Below are 21,593 nucleotides of genomic sequence, written 5' to 3' on the forward strand. Positions count from 1 at the left end.
CAAAAGACATTATGAACATTGTACGAAGAAGGACATGAAATGGTCCATAATCTTCCCCAAGCATATCAATCGTTTTTTTTTTTTGGATGAAATGCACATCTTAGGAAACCCACTAATCACTTACCTTCATTTTGAGGATGATATCTAGTGTAAACTGGCCAATTGCAATTTTGTCAACCAAACTCAAAGGGGACATTGAGTGAGGCCCATGATATTTGTAGTGGTAGCCGACCTAGGGACTTGACCCCACGATCGCTTATGTGTAATTCCCAAGACTTAACTATTTGAGCTAATCCATCGACCTACCAAACATGTCAAATTTATAGGAATAATTGGATGTTACATCGGGTTCTTACATGTTTGAATATTTGGCTTGTGTTTATGTGTAAGCACATTATGTTTTCTATGATGAATATGGGGATGTAGATGTTACTTAATGAGCATGAGAATCATTGTGAATTTTAGAGTTCCACTCAATATGAGTATGAGGTTACCACATGGAGTCAAGGATGAGATTAATGGTTGGACAATGAGTTCTGTTGTAGCGGCTACAACCACCCTCGATAATTTTGCCTTAGCTTCGTTTTGGAACCTCCCTACCAACCATCCTAGCAGCATGTCTTGCACTGTTAAGTACATAGGATTCATTGGTTTTTCAACAGCTTACTAGCCTGTGCATGTTAGTTTGCTTCACTCCCCTCACAGGTTGCCACTCTGGACTTGGGCTAGTTGCTGGTTGAGCAGCTCCCTCAGAAAATTGCACAATTCTGGAGGGGAACCAGCCTTCCCTCCAGAAAATGTGCAAATATACTAGGCAGCCTACTGGGCTCATAAATTGCGCAATGCAGTCATACAATATTCCTTGGGAAAATTGCACAATCTGGCCCGGCACTGCAGCTTAGCCCAGAAGTTGCGAAAATCAGTTGGGCAGATTGCTAAGCTCCAAAATTGCGCAGAGCAGTCAGACAGGATTCCTTGGAAAAACCGCGCAATCTAGCCAGCACTACAACTCAACCCAGAAATTGTACAATTTTGGGCAGCACTCCCCTGCTCCTCCCAGAAATTCCGCAATCCCTCTGGGACAACCAACCCAACTCTTCCTAGAAATTGCGCAATTCTAGGCAGCAGTCACTTTCTCCTCCAAAAATTGCAGAACCCCTCTAGGAAAGCCAGCCTAGTTCCTCTAAGAAATTACGCAAATTCCTCTCTCAGTCAAGCAGGTCGTTGCATGTGCCTTCGGGTTGACCAGTTCCCTCTAGGATTGAGCAAAATTGATTTGCATGCATTGGTTGCTCTTCCCGAAATAGCAAGAGGGTGCATGAAAAAGGAATCCCTAGATATAGGGATCTATTTTTAGTAGCTGGAGGTTACATGCAAAGCTCATTTTAAAAACCTCTCACCAAATGTCGCTTTTCCTAGATTTGTGGCATGCGCGTCATAACCTCGATCCTATCAAAACTCATGAATCGGACGCTGCAGAGCTCATTCCTCACATCGATCTTGCAACTTTGACATCCCATATTGCATCTAGGAGTCTTCGGCATTTTCAGGTTAGTTGTTTCAGGGTAAGTCTATTTTTCATTTCTTATGTTGCATTTCTGTTGCTTTTTGTGTTTCGCATTGTGTGAGTGTTGTCTTCTTGATTTCAATGAGCACTTGTTATTATTTTAATGTATGTTAGCTTGTAGAAGCACTGTTTCAGTTTTCGTTCGCATCTCACTGTTGTCACATGCATGACATTGTTTTGCACCAACGGTCGCCGTTGCAGCGACTCGCTTCACACACATGCATGATTTCTCATTTTCTTAATCCCGCACTTACTGTTTGCGTGCATGATCATTCTCTCTTGTTTACACTAAGTTTCACCATGCATTCAGACTTCTCATGCTTTCAGTCGCCTGTCGGCGGGTCTAGGCTGCCTTAGCCCAGACCTTGCCTTGCCCGACTAGCATTGCACATTTCTGGAAGTGAAGGCTTTGCCTTCCCTCCAAAAATTGCACAAGTCTGGCCCAACACTGACCTCCAGGCTTGCATTGCGCAATTATGGGAGGCAGTGCCTTATTGGCCCCAAAAATTGCGCAATGCAATTTGTTGGTTTGCATGTCACTGCTAACTGAAATTATGCATTGCACAATTTCAGTCCTCAATGGGCTACGATGGACTGTGCATTACGTAGTTCCAACAGTCAAAAAGCCTCTCGACAGCTCGGACTATGCCTTGCGCAGTTTTGGCAGCCAGTGTCCTAGCCTCCCGGTGAAAATTGTGCAATCTTCACAGATAGTCACACAGGTATGTTGCATGTTAGTCCTTCAACTTGTTTTGGTTTTCGACTGACAAATTTTTTATCATGAGTGTTGCTATGTCTTCAGGTATCACAGGTGTTCGTCTACCTCTCAACAACACAGGTACAATGGCTTCTAGGACAGCAAAGTCGAAGACACCGTTTAGAACACAACTGGGGATGCATTCGATCAAATGTCTATGAACTTGCTTATCTATGAAGACATCAAGTTGTTCATGGACAAGGATATCAAGATGAAATGGAAGCGGCATCACAACAAGCAAAACCATCAAAAGAAACAGAAGGTAGCACACCTACATGCGACAAATGCAAGATGAAGGTTATTGACAGCACAGAGGCGGAACACAGTTGCAAGCTCAAGCAGATCCACTTGCGTTGAAATCAACTTTGGAGATTAAGGCTATGAGGTGACGATGCAACGAGAGGATCACACAAAGGCAGAGAGAGAAACAGAGAAGGAGTTGCAGGTGTTGAAGTGACAACCCAAGGAAGAACAAGAGCCGCACAGACGAGAGGAGTTGCGGCAGGAACATGTACAACAGGAGGCACAACATGCACAAACTGATGAAACTGCACCCATATAAGTTATAGGCCCAGCCCAACAGCTGGAACAGAGCAGATAGGATGAGCAGTACTGTTGATCACATGCAAGGGTGTTCAGGAGCATGGATGTCATTGTGCGCACGCATGTGATCCCACCCATTTGGCACACTCACCGAGGTGAAGACAAGAAGAAATTCCAACTGGAGCTGAACATGTATTTCGACAAGTTGATGGACATGATCATCAACACACACTTGGAGATCAGCACAAACACTATGCATCATTATGTTGCTAGTCCAGCTGCACTCAAGACGATGATGCGCGTGTTAGTGGACGAGTTGAACAGAGGAGCCATATCAGAGTACCCGGATGCAACGAAGGCAAGAGTTCGCTGTCAGCAGGATGTCATCATTGAGCGCATGGACACCATCATGGATGACCAAGCTTGGCATCAGTTCACCACCGTCTATCATTGGAAGGATTTCGAAGAGTTGGTCTTACCACACTTGTTTGAGTGTTAGTGATGTCTTGCATGTCTTGCTCAAGCCTATTTTGTCTCACATGGGTACATGTGCAAATTGTATGTAACATCTTGTCAAGTGGAAGTTCAAGTGTCGATAGTTGAATGTAACAGTCATAGAATAGTTGAAGAGTCATGAGGGTAGATGAACAGTCACAAAGGGGAATGTCAAGGTTCACCCCACTCTTTGCTATATATAGTCCCTCATAACTCATTGTAGAGGCTTTTGGTCAGCCAAGCTTCCGATAGGAGTATCTTAGAGAAAGCTTGGAGAGTATTGTAATGAGCCTTGGCTTCTCCACAGTGCAGAGCTAGTATATCTCTTTGGAGGAGCAGGTGGCAGTGACTATAACGTTTCGCTATCGGGACTAGTGGTTGGTCATGGTTGTACTGTATGATTGGAACTTTCACTTCTTAATATAACAGAGCCAACACATTTCATGCATATGTTGTTATTGTATTTGAACTATCTTGTTTACTCTAATGATATATGTATCTGTTTGCTTACGCATGCATGTATAGACTCTTTCTTTATAAGTATGTATGAATCTTACTGAGACGTGTTGTTGGTTTAACCATCACTTTGGATTGCTAGCTTACATGCTTTCCTGTTTGTGATGCATCTTTGCTCGTGTGTTCCCTTCCAAGCCGCGTGCTTCCACAGGTTTCCAAGGGGCACACTCACCTCACTTTCTGTGTGTTAGAACCGTTCATGCACCTTCCTTGGCTTGTTGCACATGCCATACCCTTGCTACGAACAGGGACATCTTACTTGCTTCTACATGCAACCATGGTCAAGGTGATAATGTACGACCCACTGTTGGGACTCCTACACCAAACAATACGAGGTCTAGTTGGGACTTCTTACTTGGGAGATCCCTTGACATCTTGGTGGGTCCTGCAACATCAACATTTTGGTGCTAGAAGGAGGGCTAGATGACAAGCTAAGTCCTCACAATCTGTTTTGAATCTCAAGTTTCTCTTTCAGAGTGTATGTCTTGTGGAAACAACTTCGAAATCTCAGACAAGCTTTGAGATAACTTGTCACATAAAACATACGATGTTGGAGGCTACGTAGCCTTGGTCGGAGTTGTAGGCTCATGCGAAAGACATGGAATCTTTGAAGAATACATGACCAGTGCGTTGTTCGTCTACAAGGTTCGAGGGCTCCCCATGCATTGGTGTGCCACGCTACTCGAAAAATCTATTCATTCTCTTTCTCATCTGGTCGCAAAGATAGACCATGGTTTCAATCACTTTGACCATAAAGCACTCGACAAAGAAATTATGGAATTACGAAAAGCACCCACTGAATCCTTTGAACAATTTCACACACACTTTTGTAATCTTGCATACCGATTTCCCGAAGATGAAATTGATTGGGAATTTCTTGATGGAATATTTGAGTATCTTCTTTACATATCCGAAAATCCGTAATTCTTGAAATCACTCTAACCCCACTCAACACACTTCGGTGATGGAGTTGCGCAATCACAGGCAGGCACAATTGCTGTCACAAGTGACTGTCCGCCTTCACCTCATTAAACAATTCCACCATTCCAAAGTAATATGGGAGATCATGCACACACATCTGTTGAACTGTCACATCCTCCCACCCCACTTGCTCTTAATATCTGTGCAGATTTGGCTTGCAAGCTTGCTGGTTGTCACGTGGATTTGTTCCCTCAACCTCCATCCCCGCGTTCTGTTGATCCTCCGGATTGTACTGTTTCGTGTTCTTCCATTCTAGACTCCTCACCTGCTGTGAACGAGGACCAAGTTGTCGACGGAGTTGGTGTTATGCAACCAACCTATGCCATCATTCATGATGAGTGTGTGGGGGAATCTAAAGAAGAACCCGCAGTGAAGGATGACTCCCTTCCATCTGCGCGTCACCTGCTCTATCTTGACATCTCTTGTGATTCTGCCACTGTTGATTTCCCCTGTTAAAACTCATTTCCAGATGTTTCTACTTCTGATCATTCATAGGACACATCGGATGTTAGTCTATCATTACATTACGGAGAGGACACATCTTCCTCTGAAAATCCGTCCAATCTGTCATCTGTCATTTCCAAAAACACAGAGGGTGAACATCCTTGCTTCTTATCTAACCCTTTGCACGATTCATCAAATCATGAGGATGCTGACAAACATCCTGAATTTTCTGATCTTGGTTGTCGTGATCTCTCTACTTCTTCATTCGATCACGATATTGATTCAATCGTTGTTAATCTTTCTAAGACACTAGTCTACGATTATCTATCTACCGATGAAGTCAAAACCCCGCAGACTACGAGGCACTTCAACCCAAGCTGATGGTTATGTCAGGTCCTCGCTGCCTTGAGGTTGGTTTCACTTCCGATCAAGAAATTGTTGAAACTTACAAGGCTCCTCATCACTCTTTGCTTTGCATTGAAGATCAACCAAACACCCAGATTTCGCTTCCTCCACTCAAACTACACGACCCATTGCTCTTGCATTGGAGGAATCTTACACAACAAACACACTTGCGCAATGTAAGTGGTCTACCTCTCTCACGTTTTCTTGCATGTCACAGTCAAGAGAATGCGTATGCTTAAAATCTGCACGCAATGTAGCACAACACCATGGCAAGTCCACAAAGTGCATGTCATGCGTTTTCACTCATTTCTTTTCTATGGATGCACTTAAACCCGGGGTGTGTTTTTCTTCATCGTTATATATGTCATCCTTGTTGGTTTTCGCAACTGCGCTGTTCCGAACCATGCTTTCACCAACATGGGTCAACCAATGTGTCGGTGGCTGCATTGGAAGTATCACTTTACATAAGCAGACCCATGCACCATTAATTTAGGAGTAGGAGTAGTGTTTTCTTTTGGTTTGTTTGCTTGCATGCATGTTTGCTTCTTACTTTGCATGTTTGTTTGTTTGACTGCTTGTTTGCTTACACAGTTACTTTTGCTTTGCCTTTGTTTTCTTGTTTGCTTGTTCATTTACATCCATAGGTTAGTTTCGCATGAAACCGTCGCGACTCTTGAAACAAGCTGGGTAAAGTACAAGAGAATTTGTGCAGTTATCAGTACTTGGTTATCTATTGTCTTGCCTTTGTATGAAGAACTTGTTATCTTCAGTCCATGATACATCGATGGAAAATACGTACTGTTCAAAGTGAATCTTGGTGAAAACACAACGCTTGCACACTAACTAGTATCACCTACTCTAGTTGGTTGTTTTTGGGTTAATCCTTGTCAGCTCAGTCAAGTAGAGTAAGGTGAGGGGGAAAACCTTAACAAGCATGTCAGAGGTATATATAAACTACTTCTCTGAAGGAACAACCTCTTTTGCTCTCAATAAGTCATGATCCCTATTCCACCTTTGAAATGAATAAGTGTTATGCACAGTTATGAAAAATAAAAAAATGAAAAAGTGAAAAATTTCGGAAAAAATGAAAAATGAATAAGGCAAAAGAAGAGAGAGGCTTCCTATGCATAGAGGTGATGCAATTAACTCTATCGAGGTACTGACCAGGCTCGCTAGCAACAGAGCGGTGCTTATGTTCCTGCGTGACTCCGCCGGGGTACTGTCCAAGCCTACTGGCAACGGAGCAACACTAGAGATGAAACTAAAACTATGACGACCATAAAGCTTGTGCACCAATATACCCCTCATCCCTAATCGAAACAACTGTGTTGGCTTGGCTTGGAATGTGTGCCGATCGACCAAGAGCTTGGCAAATGCTACATCTTACAATCAAGCAAGTGTGGAAACCAAGATGAACAAAGAACTGAACAATACTTCCAGAGGTGTTAGACTTGCTTTTCATGAACAAGGTCCATTCAGAGAGCTGGAGTTCTACCAGTGTGTCACCAAGTGTTGTAACGACTACAACCATCCTCCAAAATTTTGCCTTAGCTTCATTTTGGAGCCTCCCTACCAACCATCCTAGTAGCATGTCTTTCACTATCAAGTACATAGGCTTCATTGGTTTTTCAGTAGCTTGCTGGCCTGTGCATGTTAGTTTGCTTCACTCTCCTTAATGGTTGCCACTCCGGACTTGGGCTAGTTGCTGGCTGAGCAACTCCCTCAAAAAATTGCACAATTTTGGAGGGGAACCAGCCTTCACTCTAGAAATTGTGCAAATCTGCTGGGCTCATAAATTGCGTAATGCAGTCAGATAGTCTTCCTTCGGAAAATTGTGCAATTTGGCCTAGAACTGTAGCTCAGCCCATAAATTGCAATAATCAATTGGGTAAACTGCTGAGCTCCAAAATTGCGTAGAGCAGTCAAACATACTTCCTTGGAAAAATTGTGCAATCTGGCCAACAATACAGCTCAGCTAAGAAATTGCGCAATTCTAGACAGCAATCAGCTGCTCCTCCCATAAATTACACAATCCCTCTCGGACAGGCAACCCAACTCCTACCAAAAATTGCGCAATTCTAGGTAGCAGTCACCGGTTCCACCCAAAAATTGTGTAATCCCTCTAGGACAACCAACCCAGTTCCTCTGAGAAATTACGCAAATCCCTCTCTTAGTCAAGCAGGTTGTTACATGTGCCTTCGGGTTGAATAGTTCCCTCCAGGACCGAGCAAAACTGATTTGCATGCATGGGTTGCTCTTCCCGAAATAGCAAAAGGCAACATGCAAAAGGAATCCCTAGATTTAGGGATCTATTTTTAGCATATGGAGGTTACATTGAAAGCTCATTTTAGAAACCTCTCGCCAAGTGTCGCTTTTCCTATGTTTGTGGCATGCGCATCATAACCTTGATCCTATCAAAACTTATGAACTGGAAGCTACAGAGCTCATTCCTCACATCGATCTTGCAACTCTGACATCCCACATTGCATCCAGGAGTCTTCGACACTTTTAGCTTAGCTGTTTCAGTGTAAGTATGCTTTTCATGTCTTGCGTTGCATTTCTGTTGCTTTTTGTGTTTCGCTTTGTGTGAGTTTTGTCTGCTTGATTTCAATGAGCACTTGCTGTCATTTTAATGTATGTTAGCTTGTAGAAGCACCATTTCAGTTTTCGTTCGCATCTCATTGTTGTCGCATGCATGACACTGTTTTGCACCGATGGTCGTCGTTGCGACGACTCGCTTCACACACATGCATGATTTCCTGTTTTCTAAATCATGCACTTACTATTTGCATGCATGATCATTCACTCTTGTTTACACTAAGTTTCAACATGCATTCAGACTTCTCATGCTTTCAGTCGCCCGTCAGTAGGTCTAGGCTGCCTTGGCCCGAACCTTGCCTTGCCCGGCTAGCATTGCACATTTCTGGAAGTGAAAGCTTTGCGTTCCCTCCAAAAATTTTGCAATTCTAGCCCAACATTGTTCTCCAGGCTTGCATTGCGCAATTCTGGGAGGCAGTGTCTTGCTGGCCCCAGAAACTATGCAATGCAGTTTGCTGGTTTACATGTCACTATTGACTGAAATTGTGCATTGCGCAGTTTTAGTCCTCAGCAGGTTAGGATGGACTATGCATCGCGCAGTTCCAGTAGTCATTCAGCCTCCCGACAACCCAGACTGTGCCTTGCGCAATTTTGGCAGTCAGTCTCCCAACCTCCTGGTGAAAATTGTGCAATCTTCACAATCAGTCACACAGGTATGTTGCATGTCAGTCCTTCAGTTTGTTTTGGTTTTCGACTGAAAAATTGCTTGTCATGAGTGTTGCTACGTCTCCAAGTATCACAAACGTTTGTCTTCCTCTTAGCAGCACAGGTACAATGGCTTCTAGGAGAGCAAAGTCGAAGACGCCGTTCAAAGCACAACTGGGGATGCAGTTGATTAAGTGTCTATGAACTTGCTTATCTATGAATACATCAAGTTGTTCATGGACAAGGATATCAAGATGAAATGGTAGCGACATCACATCAAGCAGCACCATCAACAGTAATAGAAGGTAGCACACCTGCATGTGACAAGTGCAAGAGGAAGGTTGTTGACAGCGCAGAGGCAGAACAAAGTTGCAAGCTCAAGCAGATCCACCTGTGTTGAAAGCAGTTTTGGAGAATGAGGCTATGAGGTAATGACGCAATGAGAGGATCGTGCGAAGGCAGAGAGAGAAACAGAGAAGGACTTGCAGGTGTTGAAGCGGCAACTCAAGGAAGAACAGGAGCCACACAAACGAGAGAAGGAGTTGCAGCAAGAACAGGTACATCAAGAGGCGCAACATGCACAAACTGATGAAATTGCGCCCATACAGGTTATATACCCAACCCAACAGCTGGCACAGAGCAGACAGGGTGAGTAGTGCTGTTGATCGCATGCAAGGGTGTTTAGGAGCATGGATGTGATTGTGTGCATGCATGCGATCCCACCCATTCGGCACACTCACCAAGGCGAAGACAAGAAGCAAGTCCGACTGGAGCTGAACATGTATTTCGACAAGTTGATGTGCATGGTCACCAGCATACACTTGGAGATCAACACAGACACTATGCATAAGTATGTTTCTGGCCCAGCTGCACCCAAGATGATGATGCGCATGTTAGCGGATGAGTTGGACAGAGGAGCCATATCAGAGTACCTGGATGCAACGGAGGCAAGAGTTCGCTTTCAACAGGATGTCACCATTGAGTGCACGGACACCATCGCAGATGACCAAGCTTGGCATCAGTTTTCCACCATCAATCATTGCAAGGATGTCGAAGAGTTGGTCTTACCACACTTTTCCGAGTTTAGTGATGTCTTGCATGGATTGCTCAAGCCTATTTTGTCTCACGTGGGTACATGTACAAATTGTATGTAACATCTTGTCAAGTGGAAGTTCAAGTGTCGATAGTTGAATATAACAGTCATAGAGTAGTTGAAGAGTCATGAGGGTAGATGAACAAGCACAAAGGGGAATGTTAAGGGTCACACCACCCTTTGCTATATATAGTCCCTCATAACTCATTGTAGAGGCCTTTGGTCAGCTAAGCTTCCAATAGGAGTATCTTAGAGAAAGCTTGGAGAGTATTATAACGAGCCTTGGCTTCTCCATAGTACAGAGCTAGTATATCTCTTTGGAGGAGCAGGCGACAGTGACTGTAACGTTCCACTATCGGGACTAGTGGATGGTCATGGTTGTATTGTATGATTGGAACTTTCACTTCTTAACATAACAAAGCCAACACGTTTCATGCATATGTTTTTAGTGTATTTCAACTATCTTGTTTACTCTAATGATATATGTATATATTTTCTTACGCATGCATGTATGGACTCTTTCTGTATAAGTATGTATGAATCTTACTGAGATATGCTGTTGGTTTAACCATCACTTTGGATTGCTATCTTACTTGCTTTCCAGTTTGTGATGCATCTTCTCTCGTGTGTTCCCTTCCAAGCCGCGTGCTTCCACAGGTTTCCAAGGGGCGCACTCACCTCACTTTCCATGTGTTAGAGCCGTTCATGCATCTTCCTTGGCTTGCTGCGTATGTCACACCCTTGCTACCAACAGGGACATCTTACTTGCTTCTGCACGCAACCGCGGTCAAGGCGATACCATACGGCCCACTGCTGGGATTCCTACACCAAACGTCTGAGGTCTAGTTGGGACTTTTTACCGGGGAGATCCCCTGACATGTTGGCGGGTCCAGCACCGTCAACAAGTTCATATTTCAATTATGACTCTATTGTCTTATTTCCTATGATGTTGAAAATAATATATTCTCCTTTTTGCCCTTGTTTATATGTTCATATGCAATTCCCTTAAGGGTTCCCTTCTCCTATTCTAAAGCATGTTAATTTTTCTTGGAACGAAGCTTCGTCTTATCATGACAAGGCTAATTGTATAATTACTGAGAGAAATAATTAAATTATTCAACAACAAACACAAACCATAAATGCTAACACCGTGTTTATATGGGAAAACCCAAACTCCAAGGAAAAACCCAACTAATGGAATTCCATTAGTCCTTAGCCAAAACCCTAGGCAAGTCGACCAAGTGAGCCTTCACAACTCATCTCCCTGACACTATTACAATGAAGTATTCCAAGCCTTTCAAAGGCTCCATTACACACAATCCATGGGCAACCAAAAAACCATGGGCCCAAATTGACCCAATCAACTTTGACTCTTTCCTTGAGTCAAGTTACTTAACAATCCCCCCTTAAACCTTGACTTTGGGTTTCCTTGGCTAAATTTAGCCAAATAGGCAAGTGAGCCATCCCCACTCACTCTAGCCCTTGCCCCCCCCCCCCTCAAAGTTTATACCTAGGGTGTCTATTAACATGACATGACCCCTATCACCTAGGTCTAACACCATACTTTATCGACAATTTCCCAGGGGTAAATATGCCTTAATAGGTCTTACAACAATATGTCCATTTACCTGCAATAATTTTGACTCCATTATAATATTTTTTTTGTTGCTCCGACATTTTTTCCCGTCTTCATCGCGGTGATGTTCTCCTTAATTTTGGACACCAACTCTTCTCACCGCGGTTCACATGGGTGGTCCATGCTGCTTTCTTGATTTGCGGTCAGTTTTGTGCAGACTCTGTGTTGATCTCTCCATCCACAAGGGCAAACAAACCCTTGGCAATAGGGGCGTCCCCCCTGAAGCCAACATTTGGCTCTAATACCAAATGTAGAATTACCGAGAGAAATAAATTATTTAACGAGATAAACAATTAAATTATTCAACAACAAACACAAACCATAAACATTAACACCATGTTTATCTTGGGAAAACCCCAACTCCAAGGAAAAACTTAGTTGATGGAATTCCATTAGTCCTTGGTCAAAACCCTAGGCAACGGCCAAGTCAGCCTTCACCACTCACCTCCCTAGCATTAAAGGTCCCATTACATGTAATCCACAAATAAATTACCATGAGCAACTAACAAACCATGGGCCCAAATTGATCCAATCAACTTGGACTCTTTCCTCGAATCTAATTTACCTAACAGTAATACACTAGTTTTAGCATTGCAAGGGAACATTAATACCAATTCGATTTCTCTTCAGCTTTGACATTGTAAAGGAACATTAATACCAATTCGATTTCTCTTCAGTTTTAACATTGCAAAGGGATATTAATACCAATTCGATTTCTCTTCAATTATATAGTCACAAGTGAGAAATATTTATTATGCTAAAATTATTTAATAGCTAAACTTAATTTCAACCATCTTAAATTCATTGATACATACTCACAACACTAGTACATCATTAATAAATCTTAAATAAAAATATATTAACTACTCACTTTCATTAAATTAGTTTAAATAAAATATATTAATTTAATTTCTTCTATTTGAAATAATAATAAAACTATCTGCTAAATAAATTATACTTATTGTTCAATTTTTCGATACAAACAAGAAAAACTAACTACTAAGTAATCCTTGCTTGCTAATCAATGATTGAAAGTAATCTTTAATTATGCTTGTTATTCAACTCTTTTATTTTTTAAGTTAAAGATAAAGTTAAGATGGTTGAAAAATGAAAGGAAAAAAATATTGTTCAAATTTTCCGATACAAACAAGAAAAACTAACTACTAAGTAATCCATTGCTTGCTAATCAATGATTGAAAGTAATCTTTACTTTAATTATGCTTGTTATTCAACTCTTTTATTTTTTAAGTTAAAGATAAAGTTAAGATGGTTGAAAAATGAAAGGAAAAAAATAAAAAGTTAAAAATAGTGTCATTGGAATAAATGATATGCGGATGACATTTAACTAAAAATTTAATATAAGACCAAGTCAATAATTTGGATCCTGTCATTACACAGCCATCTCTAATGGTCATAATCCCATATTTTATTTTCCAAAAAATACCCGTAAAATATCTAGTTTGTTGTTCTATATTACAATTTTATCCCTCTCGGAAACGGTCTACTAAAATATTTCAATATATCAAGCCACCCAGACGACTTTACGACGCTACTTGTTGACTTTTTGGGCGATTTCGCGAACCACGGAATTATCCGAAACGCGGTTATGAACAGGAACACGCAACCAACGAAAAAATTCAAAACAAGAAACTTTCGAAGAAAACACCACCACCAACGGTAACGGAAAATGTGCTCCCTTGTTCCTGGGTTGGCCAAACTCAAACCCGAGACGAGACCTCTGTACACATGGAGAGTGGAGTGGCCTACACAGCCCGTAATTTCAGTGGACATCTTTTCTCTTTAGGAGCCGATTGTCCGCCGGGAACTTCGCCGTCGACCGATATTCCATCCTCGAGGCCGTGGCCGCCGGAATGTGGCAAATATCGCCGAGAAGAATTAGTCGCTGAGACACTCTTTATTCCCGTCAGAAGGCGAAAGTCGGCGGAGGATACCGAAGGCTGCCCACTGCCCAGTACATAATCTAAAGATTTTCTTTGCTTCCATCTTTTTTCTCCCTTCCTTGGGAAGAGCCAGATAGTCGGCTCAGCTTAAGGAATTTGCGGATGGAGCCGAAGAGGATTTGCTCGACTCTTTATTCCTCACGTTATTAAATGTCCTGGCGTATTAGGTTTATAGGTCTCCTCTGCACAAGCTTAGGTTTAAATTCACACAATATCAATGATTGATTGCCGGAGAATAAAGGCTTTTCATGTTTTTCCGAGATTATTTACAGTTCTGTTGGCTACCTGCAACAGTGATTAATCCTTTCTGTAAGTTGCTTGCACTGATGAATGATCCTTTCCGTAAGTTGCTTGCACTGGTGAAGGTCCTTTATTTTAGTTATTTAAGACCGGCAACTGTCCTGTATGAATGGGCTCGTCGTTCTTCTGAAGGCCTCTCGGTTTTGGATATTTTTAGCTGAGATCCTTTATAATTAATGTAACAAAGGAATTTCAGTTAAAATTAATGTAATATTAAAGACTAAGTGTTTCATTTTGATTCTTTTTTGGCGATGAAGCCGTTAAGCTTTATTCCTGAAATTAAAGTGGAAGATAGCAACAAGTATGAAGAGAATTGAAATTCAACAGAATAGGAAGTGAATACATAGCATAAAGGTTGAAGGATAGGTTTTATGTTTTAAACAGTTCTAGAAGCTTCGGAAAAAAGAGATTTCTTAAACATTTCACTGTCATATGGTTGTGAATTTAACACAAAAATAGAGAAATGATTATATGCAAGGGCTGGCTGGAAGTGAAATTCATTTTTCGCATGCAATATTTCTGTTTTTCTTCATTTTTAGAGGTAGCTTTCCTTTTCGTCTTGTGCTATGTCTATTTTGCTTTGGCCTTTGAATAAGCTTGACAGTTTCAAGCACATTATTGACAAACTCTCTGTATTTATCATATTGATCTAGATATTAAATCGATGCAAATCGGCGGAGCTGTAGCTTTTAATCACGGGGCATTTTGACTCTCTCTTTTCTTCTTCAGGAAGTAAACCCTGTGAATCATGAGGAGGTAAGTATGGCTTATCTTTGCTCCCACCTGCTTGCGAACAAGGTATCCAATATCTTTAAGCATACTGTTGAATAATACGAAATTACGAATTGCATTTTCCAGGCAGTCAGAAGTGGAGTTGTTGCAGCGTTATCGCCGCGACCGGCAGGAACTGCTTAGGTTTATTTTAACAGCAGGGATAATTGAGAGAATTATAACACAGCCTGGGACTGTTTCGCTGGACGATGTAGACTTGGACCAAGTTAGTGTTGATTATGTCCTTCAATGTGCAAAGAAAGGTAAGCTTTTTACCACACCGAAGCTGTTTATTTTTTCAGAGATTGCTCTTTAATGTGGTCTATTTGCAAGTGGACAGTTAATTCGGTACTTTTAGTTGACAAGATACTTACAAATGCAGGTGGAGCATTAGATCTTTCAGAAGCTGTCAGGAAGTACTATGATGATCTGAAATTTCCCCTTATGGTGAGGACCCGAGCTGTTGCATACAGACCTGTGGTCACATCCAACTTCCATGTATTTGATTTAATTGGCAGTTGATAGCAATTGACAATCTAATCTAATATCAGTTATTTTCCATGTCCACTCTGATCTCAGGTTCTATGTCATCAACCTTTGCCCTACATAATTGAGCCAGCTTTAACAGTTGTCACATCCAACTTCCATGTATTTGATTTAATTGGCAGTTGATAGCAATTGACAATCTAATCTAATATCAGTTATTTTCCATGTCCACTCTGATCTCAGATTCTATGTCATCAACCTTTGCCCTACATAATTGAGCCAGCTTTAACAGTTGTAGCTAAGTTAAAATGTACATGACATAAAAAATTATTCCAGATAGGTCATTTTTGCAATGTTAACTAAACTGAGCTTGCTTTCAGAGTTACAAGGTGGTTTATTTTATTATCAGATGTTCTGTACACACTATACCCTTGTAGGTTTGATTTCAATGCCTTAGCTTTGGTGCCAAATATATTTTCTTCAGCTGTGTTTCTATTGTTTTTCTGTCATGTGGTGCTAGCCAATCTTAGCCAGGGCTGTGTTTATACAATGGAATCTCCTTGATGATGATACTTTGTATTATACAGGGCAATTAGTGTCGTATATTCCCAATCCAATATTCTTTGTCAGTGGATAATGCATGACACTGAACTTGTAATGAACCTGGATTTTCCACCACAGAGCAGCCATATGAGAGGTAAGGGAGGCCAACAATACAATGTTGGCCTTAGCCCTTACAAATAATCTATAATGAGCACTTGTAGTCCAACATAAGTGGGATGCTCCATGTTGATGTTATGCACAATAATGGCTCCAAGGTGATGTAGCTACCAAGGCAAGTCTGCATCCCTTCATCACAAGCCTCCATGGACTCCATTGATCCTCGTAAGCAATGTAATAAATTGGGTCAGCTGGCCTTGCAAAAATACTATTGAAGCCCTAGGCGTCCTTGAACCATCTCCAATCCTTTGAACAAAAATCCAAGCTACCACATGCCAACTAATCTTTGATGATCTCGTCCAAGCCACACAATGCTCCTCATCCCATGGGCGCTCTCCAAGCAATTGGATCTCCATGGGGTCCCAGTGAAGGGCATGCACCAAATTGCCACGAGAAATTCGATGCCTAAGGGAAAAACTCTTAAGCCAACAACCATTTTGAGGTCAGGCATACACTGAGCAAGCTTTCTCAACTGTGCAAATCCACCAAGGACTATCTCTCATGTACCTATCCATCTTGGATTATCCAGGAACTGAAAATACACCATGTACCTCAATTCTCATGTTGATAACTTGAAAGTTTCTGATAAGACAAACATTTAATATGATGCATATTGGGCTGGAAACAGTTAGGGCTTTTATTTCCTACAGGTTAAAGCAATTTTATTCTAAGTCCATTGCACAATGAAATCCTTTTGACGAAGCCAATAAGGTTGACTGTCATGGTTGCCAATGATGGTCCCCCATCTGTACTCTTTATTGATACATTTGAAATTTCAGTGGTGACTTTTTTTAATAGGAACACAAAGTGACTTTGGAGAACTGAGAATTCAAGATATTAATACTTTTCTTGCTCTATAATACCAAATTAAGTACTTAGTTACCTCTACTATCCTGGTAAAAATATATAGAGAGCAGTAGTATTTTCTGAGGGGTTATGCCGGCCTAAACATCTTATGATTGGCACATGCAGACTGGTTCTAAGTTAGGGGCAAAGTACCTTCTGGTCTCAAATCCCGAGTTATCTGGACCACCACCTCAGCGGAGACCACCTCCACTTGCAGTCAGTACACCAACAAAGCCTACAAACCTCCCAAAAATTTATTCTCCTCTATACTCTACTCCTTCACAGCAATTTTCTGTGGAAGAGGATATTGATGATTTTGAAGATGAAGATGAAGATGAAGATTCAATAGCAGAATGTGTCTCAAGGCGCCAGTTCAATGATATCACAGATCTTGTATTAGAGTTGCCAACTTTTAAATCAGGTAGTCTAAAGATGTTTTGCTTGTTCCCTTTTGTGTTTTGTTTCATATTAGTCAGTACAGCATGCGGAATAAGTCAAATAATGCCATGATATGTGGTAATTGATTTGTTTAATTGAGATGTAGACTGCCAATATTCGTTTTACAAACAAGTCATGGAATGGATTGAAGGAATTTAACAGGTGGGCTGATAATAGCATTGAAACTTGAGAAAGTCTAAGGAGATATATCTTCTTGATTGTGCAGGTTTATCAAGTGATGATCTTCGGGAAACAGCTTATGAAGTATTGCTAGCATCTGTTGGGGCTGCTGGGTAAGGGATTCTTTTGGCAGTTTTTTATGCTTTACATGATTGTATTTCAAGTTAGGTAAAAATTTATAAGAGACATTGGACACTTATCTTGCTGTCCAACTATGTCTGGTGTAATCAATCTTACTTGCTGGCATTTACTTTTAACCCAAGCAGTGGTCTTATACTTCCAAACAAGGAAAATAAAAAAGAGAAAAAATCAAAGTTTATGAGGAAGCTCACTGGTAGCAAGAGTGGGAAGCATAAGCCTCAGCCTCAACGAGCAACAGGCCTAACCGGATTACTCAATACCATGCGTGTACAAATGCAGGCAAGTGACATGATATCTTGTTTATTTGCTTGCATTGATGTGAGTGGTGGTGTGGTGTGATTACTTTGTGCCTTGAAGGATGTACAGTGCTAAGGATGTGCTTTCGCATGGTTTTATAAAAGGGATTTATTGCAAGATCACAATCATGATCATTAGGCAAATCATACTGTGGTTTTTGCAAAATATCTGTTTGACTAAATCTTTACCTTTCCAAAGTTATTTATTGCATGAGCACAATCATGATAATAATACTTTGGTTTGTGCAAAATGTCTTTCAAGTTTGCATCTTTCTTTTTGTTCTATGGCCTTAATTTTATTTTGGCTATTGTATTTGAATTTTGCTTGTTTATATTCGTAGCCGTGACATTCCCGGCATATGTGATTTTTAATTAAGTCTCCACCAATGCATTTTCTTACCATTCTTTTTCTAGACAATCTTGACTAAGTGGTTGCACAATATGCATCTATAAATGCCTGATTAACGGAGTTGTTTAGTTTGTGTCTATGCTGACTTGTTAACTTGCTAAGAAAGATTAAACACTTGCATTATCACTTTGACCTATTTGCAATAGGACAAAAATATCTTAACCATGGGAGGAAGTTGTAGTCTTCAAAAAGACTGCATCCAAAGTTCCAGTAAACTGGAAACAAAGGCTACGCTGTATGTGCAAAAAACGTCTTTCAATGTTGATATAAGTTTCTGGATATATGCGGTGTGCGAGTTTACTGATGTCCTACGTTTAGAGTGGTCTCACCACCCATCCACCCCTGATGATGGGTGGTGAGACCACTTGAAACGTAGGACATCAGTAAATTGGCCCACAGCATATATCCAGAAACTTATATCGACATGACTACTGGCTGTGGAAATATACACTCACAAATCATTCAATGTTCACAGTTCAATTTTTGGCATGCCAAGTCTCTATTGCAATGCTTTACTGAATCCTAATACCTATCAATTTATTGTATTCATGTTGAATTAAATCACAAAAGAAGTGGGACTTGTCCCAAAGCCTTATCTAGGTAGACCATAGAAGAGTCTCTTCACAAATTAACATACCTTTTCCATCTATTTTTGATGTTTTAATGGATTCATCTTCTTTTTTCAAGAAGGAGAAATTCTGAAGTTCCTTGATTGAGCACCTATTTTTCATATGTATTAATGCAATTTTGTTCAGGAGAATCTGTCCATGACACCTTATCTGTCAGGATGCACCGTTGACACTTTCATAGTGCAGATTGATCTCTGAGTAAAAATCATATAGTAATGCATTGTGATGACCTCCTAGGACCTCATAATAAAGAAATATTCATGGCTCTCAACTTTTCAATCTGAAAAAGTACATTTTGAAGTTATAAGTGATTATAGCCAGATTATTGTAACTACCTTGTTAACTAAAAACAGAAACTTGCTTTACTTCAGCCTATCCTGTACAGTGATATCAAGACGAATTGTAGAAACTGTTTTCCAAATCTAAATACAGCATGTGTGTAATATGATCAGAATCTACCGCTGAAGATGTTAAAATGCTTTTCTGGTCAACCAACTATTTTATTAGACATTTAAAGAAAGTTGAAAGCCACATGCACATCCCATGTCTGTTCAGCAAAGAGTTCAGTTACCATTAATCTGTAGGAAAATGCTCATGTGTGTGGGTACTCCCTAATATCAGTAACATACAGAAGAGTTTAGAGGTTATGAAGCAAATACTGAAATAGTTGATTAGAAACCAATTATTGAGAGTTTGATCCCTTACTCATCTATATTATATTAGCAATCCCCAATAGAAGAGAACTACAACTTTGAATGATATTTCATGCTTCTATTTTCATTTTGTTGCAAATATAATATCTGATAGAGCATTGACATATTTCTGATGAGTGCACTTGGTTGAGTGTTTTTACTGATACTCCTTATAATGCAAACTGGAAGTAATTGGCATGCATTTATGCTCTATATTTTATAACTTCGAAGTCAACTTTTCTTAGATGGGATACCATAAGTAAGAGTGTTTCACATGAACTTAGCTATTTTGACTTTACTCGTGTCTTTCCAAGGGCTTCAGTAAGATTCTCAATTCAATTTTCTTTGAAGCATTTTGTTACAGGGTTTATTGCATTTTCAACTGTAGCTGAACTTTTATGTGAAACTTTACTATTTTCTTTTGTCATCATTTATGAGATGAAGTAATACCATTTACTGCAGATCAAAAGCTGTGTGTTTATCTGCCAGATTTTGCCTATGTGAACAGGACTGCTTATTTGAAAACAATGTGGTTGTTTACTTACAGATTTCAGAAACAATGGATATACGAACAAGAGAGGGTTTACTTTCTGCTGCAGTAGGTAGAGTGTCCAACAGAATGGATACTCTTTTGGTCCCTTTAGAGCTTTTGTGCAGCATATCACTGGCTGAGTTCTCTGACAAAAGGTCATATTTACGGTGGCAAAAGCGACAGGTGGTATACAGGTTTAGAGTAGTTGCACCTCATGGATTATTTTTACTCAGGGTTGTTATCGTGGTACAGTGTTAAACTCTTGCTTGTCTTTTTATTTGTTTTAGATAAAAGTTTTGGAAGAAGGGCTTCTAAATCATCCTGCATTTGGACTTAAGGCTTCTGAGGGTATGGAAGTTGAATTCAGATCTCTCTTAGTGAAGATTGAAGAAGCTGAGGTACATGCTTATGAGAGGTAACTCTCCCTGAATGTTTTTCATTAATTAAAGTATCAAATGAGAATCGGCCTCAATTTTAAACCAACATTTGGCAGTACAAATTTTGTGATCCATTTGTGTTTCAATTACTTTGAAACCATAACGAGGATTCTTTTTCATTCATGATCTTAGGGGCTTCCTTATTCAGCGGGTTCAGCTCAGCGGGCGGAAGCTTTAAGGGCTTTGAGAAGAGTTGCTGTTGAACTTGTTGGAAGACCTACAAGAGTTGACGTGTCAGGTGAAATCTGCCACTGGGCAGATGGTTATCATCTGAATGTTCAGCTATATGAGAAGTTGTTGTGTAGTGTGTTTGATATTCTGGATGAAGGGAACCTACTTGAGGTTCGTTGTAAACATTTACTTGTGGATTCTTGTTTTGATAAAATTTGGCAAAGAAATTCCTAGCCGGATCAGTATTTGTCCACAGCATTATTATGGTAATGAATATTTAGTGTGTATTAAAATTATTTTGCAATTTACCAGGAAGCAGAAGGAATCCTTGAGCTCCTGAAGTCAACATGGCGAATCTTGGGCATTACTCAAACTGTCCATGATATGTGCTATACATGGGTACTGTTTCGGCAGGTATATTTAGAGTCAATCTAAATCTGCGTGTTTCATTTGTGGCTATCCCAATTGCTGGGAGAGAGCAACCATTTTTGTACATTGAGTACCATCATATGTGCAATAAAATAATAGACTCAGATTCTTTAGTTTCTTGAAAACTGTTATCATAGGAGCTCATGTATTAACTTTTCCTACCTTTTGTAGCTTTTATTTATGGAGAAAACACCTTTGGCACTTATAGCATGCCTATTAGCATCTCAGAGGCTCATGTGATATTTAAAAGTTATATACCTGATCCAAGCCACTTCCCACATTCAAACAGGCCTATTCTCGAGGATTAGAGACATTGGTATTTTCGAGATTATCTAGGTAGCAATCAAGTGCTTGTATGAGTCTGTCCTGGGTTGTCTCCATGTAGCACACACAGTTTATCAAGAGCACTATTTGGGTCAAGCAAGGGTGTCCACTATCCCTCACCTTGGTTGGGATTTACATCAATGAGTTGGAG

The 21,593-nt window shown here is 40.5% G+C and overlaps 1 protein-coding gene across 3 annotated transcripts in view; it reads left to right on the forward strand.

Annotated features, from left to right (window-relative positions):
* The first annotated feature begins 13,371 nt into the window (after positions 1-13,371).
* Positions 13,372-21,593, forward strand: part of LOC149219667 (protein unc-13 homolog) — a 298,200-nt gene continuing 289,978 nt past the window's right edge. The window contains exons 1-11 of one of the 3 annotated variants that reach the window (XM_089384442.1): positions 13,372-13,950; positions 14,595-14,697; positions 14,800-14,975; positions 15,095-15,159; positions 16,891-17,185; positions 17,429-17,495; positions 17,649-17,802; positions 20,097-20,264; positions 20,369-20,479; positions 20,651-20,860; positions 21,002-21,103. In XM_089384442.1, coding sequence (XP_089240568.1) covers positions 14,690-14,697; positions 14,800-14,975; positions 15,095-15,159; positions 16,891-17,185; positions 17,429-17,495; positions 17,649-17,802; positions 20,097-20,264; positions 20,369-20,479; positions 20,651-20,860; positions 21,002-21,103 — 1,356 coding nt within the window. In that variant the 5' untranslated portion in view covers positions 13,372-13,950; positions 14,595-14,689. Of the gene's footprint in view, positions 13,984-14,594; positions 14,698-14,799; positions 14,976-15,094; positions 15,160-16,890; positions 17,186-17,428; positions 17,496-17,648; positions 17,803-20,096; positions 20,265-20,368; positions 20,480-20,650; positions 20,861-21,001; positions 21,104-21,593 lie in introns of all 3 variants that reach the window. The other 2 variants (XM_089384441.1, XM_089384440.1) reach the window with 2 other exon arrangements.

Source organism: Pinus tabuliformis, chromosome Q (assembly GCF_031772625.1).
Source record: "Pinus tabuliformis cultivar Carrire ecotype Pingquan chromosome Q, CPIR1, whole genome shotgun sequence".
NCBI classification, from domain to species: Eukaryota; Viridiplantae; Streptophyta; class Pinopsida; order Pinales; family Pinaceae; genus Pinus; species Pinus tabuliformis.